The sequence below is a fragment of the Octodon degus genome, unplaced genomic scaffold (assembly GCF_000260255.1).
Source record: "Octodon degus isolate 3935 unplaced genomic scaffold, OctDeg1.0 scaffold00001, whole genome shotgun sequence".
Taxonomy (NCBI): domain Eukaryota; kingdom Metazoa; phylum Chordata; class Mammalia; order Rodentia; family Octodontidae; genus Octodon; species Octodon degus.
In genome coordinates this window covers 62723-69436 of record NW_004524577.1, presented here as the reverse complement: position 1 = coordinate 69436, position 6714 = coordinate 62723, and the positions used below count along the sequence as shown (strand labels likewise).

Sequence of the window (6714 nt, the reverse complement as noted above, 5' to 3'; positions counted from 1 at the left end):
CTGGCCACACACACACACACACACAAATAAATAAAAATTAAAAAAAAAAAGAATGTTAAAAAAAAAAAAAAAACACGGATCTGTATATGTTAATGCGGTATAACCTTGAGCAGTTTCTTGAACTTCATGTCCTGTTCAGTAGGACAGGAGTAAAGGTTGTTAATTCTGTTAAGTACTTGGTTCTCATCTCTCAAAGGAGAGGGTCATGTGAGGCACAAAGATGACTGCCAGTGGGTTGGAGTGTGCCCTTTCACCTGGTGAGCACATTTCCCTCTGTACTTCCCTGTCCTATCAAGATGCTTCTGAAGATGACGTTTTCAAATGGTGTGTACCACAGCCTGAGAAAACTTCCTCCCCATTTTGGAGGGGGCGTTGTCTCAATCTCTTCATAAAACATTTTATTGTCAACATTGAGCCAACTGCCACTGGGAATTTCACATAAGTAATTAATTATAATGTTTAAACACAAGCTGTCGTATCATTTCTGCTTCTTGGTTTTATATAAACAGTTTACAGACAAGGATCAACAGCTTTCTGGAAGTGAGGGAGAGGATGATGTGGAGGCTGCCATGAAGAAGGAAGTTGGTGACATTAAGACTTCTACAGAGAAGAGGCTAAGAAGATTCCAGTCTGTAGAGAGCGGAGCAAATAATGTCGTCTTCATCAGGACACTTGGGATTGGTGTGTGTGTGTGTGGCTAATGTCCTTTAAGATAACTGACTATAATATCCAGTTCTTCTGTCTCAGAGAACACTGCCTGTAGAATGGCTCCACGTTCTGTCCATCACTGGATTGTGGCCTTTCTCTACATTATTAGTAAGCAAAGTCACGTGCAGATGTGGAAAGGTGGTGGTGCACATAGCACTGGTGCACAAGTAGAATCTGGCCTTGTGCTTTCTTTGTACCTGTAGGCAGAATGAGTGTATGTTCTATCAGAGGAGCAACTGCTGCTCAGCTCCTGCCCGTAGTTGCCATTGGAAATGCAAAAACCAGATCTTTCAATTTTTCAAGAAGTTGGAAATAAGGAGCTCTCTTCACATTTTAAAAAGTAGTCATCTAATTTGTAAATGCTGCAGAAAGCAAACATCCCCAACCTGATCTGTGTGCAGGCAGAATGAAGCCTGAAAACTTGTTCTGTGCTAATTTTTTTTTCCTTTCAGAACCTGAGAAATTAGTATATCATATTCTCCAGGATGTGTATAAAACTAAGAAAAGGAAGACTCGAGTTATTTTACGAATGTTACCCATCTCAGGCACATGCAAAGCCTTCTTAGAAGATATGAAAAAATATGCAGAAACGTTTTTGGAACCCTGGTTTAAAGCACCAAACAAGGGGACATTTCAGATTGTATACAAATCTCGGAATAACAGCCACATGAATAGAGAAGAAGTTATCAAAGAATTGGCTGGTATGTATCGCTTAGTGATTACATAGAGGTGCAGCAGTGAACACTTGTGTTTAGGGACTTCTTGTTTAAGATTTAAAGTTTATACTTTGCAGTAAAGAAGTAGATTAAAATACCAAACCTAACTAGTTTTAACATGGTAGACAAAAGATTTTTCTGGTAAAGGTTTTTTGAGGTTTGGGGAAAAAGTACTGTTGTCTCTCAGTACCTGTGAGTGGTTAATTCTGCGATCTCGTAACTATACCAGCATCTGTGGGTGCTCGGGTTCCTTCCATGAAGTGGTATAGTGTGTGCATGTAATCTGTGCTCATCTTTCTTGTAGACTGGAAGTCGTCCTCAGGTCACACAAAATATAGTAAATACTTGTTACACCAAATAGGTCAGGAAATAATGACAAGAAAACAATCTGTATATTTAATACAGAAACATTTTTTCCCCAAATATTTTGATTCAAGGTTGGTTGGATCTGTGTGGGCTCTGGATTTGGAGGGCCAGCTGTATTCTTAAATATCTCAGAATTTTATTTGTATGTACTTATTGAAAGGATTCTGGAAAATTTGAAGTCCACAAAGAAGAGTAAAACTGTTGTTAAATCCCAAAAAGAAAGGAATGGAAAAATAAAAGGAATGAAAATTTTGTATAGCTCTCAAATCTGCTGGTATCCTCAGCCTAAATATTTCCTTATTTTTGTTACAGGAATTGTGGGCAGTCTGAATTCAGAAAATAAAGTAGATCTCACCAATCCACAATATACAGTGGTAGTTGAAATTATCAAAGCTGTCTGTTGCCTGAGTGTCATAAAAGATTACATGTTGTTCAGAAAATACAATCTTCAGGAGGTGGTGAAGACTGAGAAAGACCTGTCACAGCTTCACCCAAAGCTGAGAAATGGAAAAGAAGCAAAATTGGAAACTGATGACAAACTAAATCAAAATGACCTGAAAGAAGGGGAAAATAACCAGCAGGTGGTGCCACGGAACAGTGAGGAAGAGCTGGAAGAAACAAAACCAAGATCTGAGACTCAGTTGGAGAGTGAGGGAGAAGCTAAGCCGGAACTGCCCGGCCAGATCCAAGAAGGATCCAAGCCAAGTGACAGTGACCTCTCTTAGTCTTTTGGGGTTAGAGGTGGGTTTCTCAGCCCAGGTTTTGTAGGGTGGTACTGGGGTTCCTTACAAAATTGTGATGTAAATATCTTGACCGTTCTGTGCTGACAGTCCTGATCTCATAGTAGAGAGCAGTGGTCCCTCAGCTCTGTGACAGTTTCCAGAGAGCTCTTTCAGTCCTAATAGCAGTGCGTGGGCCTGTGTGCCCTCACCCAGGGGAGGGAGGTTGGAGGGTGATGCTGCCTCTCCTAAGGACATTCTTCAGCTTCCCCCTATGCTGTGGCAGCTGACTTCTGGGGCAGAATGAGGTCTGAGAAGTAGAAAAGTCAGGGGAATCGCATTCTGAGGAAGGAATAGAATTTTAGGTGCCACAGTGGAGCTGACCCCTGCCACTCTGTTATAAAACACTGCAAAATTGTGGATTATATAGGTTGGAAGTGAACTGTTTTGTGATGGTTTTATACTTTTTGTGTTTTTCTTGTTTAGTTACATCTGTTCATATATTTTATTAATGTTTGTTGTGAACAAATGTGATAGCCACTGCTGCAATTTTTGAAGTCACAGTAGGAGATACACCACCATACTAGGCATAGACCTATGGACATTTTTGGTAAGGGTGGTGATGAAGAACTGCAGTCTTCTGAGTTATTCCTGTGTACAGTACTAGTACAGCAAGAGGGATCAATTCTGTCTGCAATGAAAGCTGCTGTTCACAGGTCTTACCTGCACTTATAATCAAGTTGTCCTATATTCATTGTGTATTGTTCGTGGTTTTTAACTAAATCAGTTATTTGACAAGAATGTTGATTACTTTAAAATAGCTTTTTGAATAACAAACCAGAATAAAGCTTTTGTGTATTTGTTTTGTCTTTTTTTTTTTTTTTGTGGTACTGGGGATTGGGGACCTTGCACTTTCCAGCCAGGTGCTTAAGCCGCTGAGCTATCTCCCCAGCACCTAAAGCTTTAAAAAAAATCACATTATGCAAAAAGGTTTAGGAAGCAAATTATTTGGTAGCAGATCATATCCCAGCAAAGAAAAATGTACATAGTAACAACATTAAAATGCTGGCACAAATTGTCATTGTGGTCTTCTGAATATGGGCGGCTTGTCATGACATGCCAGTTACTGCTAAGATGTCTCTTGGGTAGATGGATGTTCAAGAAGAAGGCGGTGGTGAAGGAAAGCAAGAGACAGGAAAAGGAATATTGTGGGACCGTCCTGCTTCAAGGTTGTATATGGTGAGATTTTTGGACTTATGTGCAAACATGAGAAGCATAGAATTCTTTATCCTATTTTTTAAAATATAATCTAATTTTTAAATGTTTTTTAATCATATTCTGTAGGGACTTAAAGTTCAACATATCAATACTTGATGAAAAATACCTGTTCCTTATTATGCCTAAGATGTTTGAAATGCAGTGAGATAGTGAGGTTAAGATTGATAGCCCAAATCGTTTGATAATAACTAAGCTTTTCTTCTGGATGGTTAACAACCTAAGTTTGCAGACCAAAATTAGAGAAAAAGGAGGGATACAAGGAAAGCCAACATTTTGGCCCTAGCCTTCTAAGGTCAATTAAGACTCAGGACATATGAGAACTTGTACTGTAACGTCATGTACCTCGGTAGTGTCCCAAATTTTCTGATCAAGAAGATTAGGGGCCAAAGAGGAAAGTGATCGATGACATAGAGTGTGCCTAAGGAGAGTCACATGGGGAGAAGATACTCTCTCAGGCTTTCACAGAGAGCACATTGGCCAAGCAATGGTCGTGACTCATCCACATGGCTGACACTGACAAAGGTTCTACAATCTGAGGTACAGGATCTCAGGACAAATCCTGAGGGCATTTCACTGACCTTCTCAGACCAAAAAGCTACAACTCTTGTTGCATAGGTCCTGCTTTACCTTGGTCTTAACCACCCAGCAGAAAAGTATGAAGACGAAATTATAAGAAATAAAGCCATGCTGTTAAGTTGAGCTGTGGGGGACTCAGGTCAATAATTTCTGACATTGCCAGTTAAACAGAAGACCCAATGCTATTATGGGCTACTGGACTCTTTTAAAATATTTTGCTGAGTTTACACACCTATAATATTCAATAACGGAACTTAGAAAAAATGGGGTATACGGATGAATGTCCATTTTGTATCTGTGTATTCAAAGTGGTTGGGATAGATATATAGTTGCATTCTGTTAATGAATAGAATGATCTGTTCTAATGGTGTTTGTAAATAGGATCACAAGTCTGCATCTTGTACAGCAATTAACCACTAAGAAGAATATATGCAGTGTATTATTTGTTGAAAAATAAAATTAAAATAAAGTAAAATAAATTAAAAAAATAAAATAAAAAATAAAGGCAGACCAGGAGAAAAAAAAAATGCTGGCACAAGTACAAGAAATTGAAATCACTTTACTTGCAGTATAATAAGTTGATTTACTTACGATGTCATGCTAAAAAGTTTTATGTAGTTAGGAAACAGGAGCCTTTTTATCTTGGTTAATGAGTTAAGAGATTTAAAAATATTTGTCATTTAATAACTTTTAAGATTTTTAGGGGCTGGGGAGATAGCTCAGTAGAATAAGTGCCTGCCTGGCAAGCGCAGGGTCCTGAGTTCAATCCCCAGTACCGCAAAAAGAAAAAAAATCTTTGGGCTGGGGAATGGGCTCAGTGGAAGAAGCACTTCCCTGGCAAGCATGGGGGTCTGCATTCAATCCCCAGTTCCACCAAAAATATTTAAAAAAAAAAAAAAGGATTTTTAATCAATGGTGAAATTAAAAGTGTCTTCTTATGTGATGACTCTTACAAAAACAAGACCAATATGTATTTAATGTGTCTTCTTACCTGAAAACAAAATGTCTATCAGCTTTACTCCTAGCATACCATTAATGGTTGGCTGTATGACAGTATTGCCACATTTATTTATTTTGATTTATTTATTTACTGGATACAGGGTCTCGCTACGCAGCTCAGACTCAGTGATCCTACTGTCTCAGCCTCCCCAGTGCAGGGATTACAGGTGTGTGCCACCATGCATGATTTCACCAGCTGGCCTGGCTTGGGGCTGGTTTGGTGCCAGGGATCAAACTTGGGTCGTTGTGTTTGCCAGGCAGGTGCTTAGGCCATCATGCTATCTCACCGGCCCAGTTTTACCACATTTGAAAAGAGAAAAGTCCTGATTTTGACATAGGATATGGTTAGTTGGTTTTTTTTTTTTGGGTTTTTTTCATAGAGATACCAATATCAAAAACTTGGAGTTAAAGAAAGTTAAAAAAGAAAAAATGCTACAGCATTGGTTAACTTTATTAGGGGCTGAGGAGATGGCTCAGTAGGATAAGCACTTGCCTGGCAAATGCAAGGATCTGAGGTCAATCCCTGGTTCCGCCAAAAAAAACCCAACCAAACAAAAAAACTAGTAAAGACCACTTATGCCACATTGTTTAAAAAATATCCCTAAATGAAAATCTTGTCAAAGAACAGTAAACTTCCTGCTTCATACAGAAACACAGTGGCTTCTCAGAAGCAGCATCCTCAGGATATATTTCAATAGAAATATGAATTGTTGAAGTACTTACACGAAAACAAGTCTTGCCAAGTGCTTTGAAAATAAATAGCTACAGAAACTAGCCTGTTTAATAGCCATTTCTAACTTTTATAAATAAGTTGCTGCAAGATTCTAGAGAAGCTTTCTTTTCTGAAAATGGTAAGAATCTTAGAAGGAAATACTCTGAAAAAGTCTTTACATGTTGATGGTGGAACTCAAAATACTTAAGTAACTTCCACATCAGAATGAAGAATATAAAGGACCACTGTGAGTTCAAGGCCAGCTAGCTTGAACTACTAGCAATACCTTGTCTCAAAAAGTTAAAAGAGAAAATGAAGAATTCAAAAGTCAAGGCTTTTGGCTACCTGGAAAAAAGTATAAAGCCGAATTAAGTAGAATTTTCTATTCCTCTCAGAAGGAAAACTTCATCCTAGTCTGACAGTTCTGGATTTCTCTGCAATTTCAGCTTAGTGTTCACATTCATTATGACTGCTCCCTTGGGTTCCCTGATTGAGAAAGGTGGGATGTGATAAACTAGTTTGAGATTATTAGGCAGTAAAACTATAGTTTTTGAGGGCTGGGGAGATGGTTCAGTAGAGTAAGCGCTTGCCTGGTAAGTGGAAGGGCCTGAGTTCAATCCCTGGTTCCACAAAAAAAAAA

General features: G+C 38.7%; 1 protein-coding gene across 1 annotated transcript in view; it reads left to right on the top strand.

The window, feature by feature from the left end:
• Thumpd1 (THUMP domain containing 1) overlaps positions 1-3371 on the top strand; it is a 5350-nt gene extending 1979 nt beyond the window's left edge. Inside the window, exons 2-4 of the mRNA XM_004622868.2 lie at positions 510-681; positions 1161-1409; positions 2103-3371. Of these exons, the coding sequence (XP_004622925.1) occupies positions 510-681; positions 1161-1409; positions 2103-2515 (834 nt within the window). The 3' untranslated portion in view covers positions 2516-3371. The remainder of the gene's footprint in view (positions 1-509; positions 682-1160; positions 1410-2102) is intronic.
• Positions 3372-6714: the final 3343 nt, after the last annotated feature.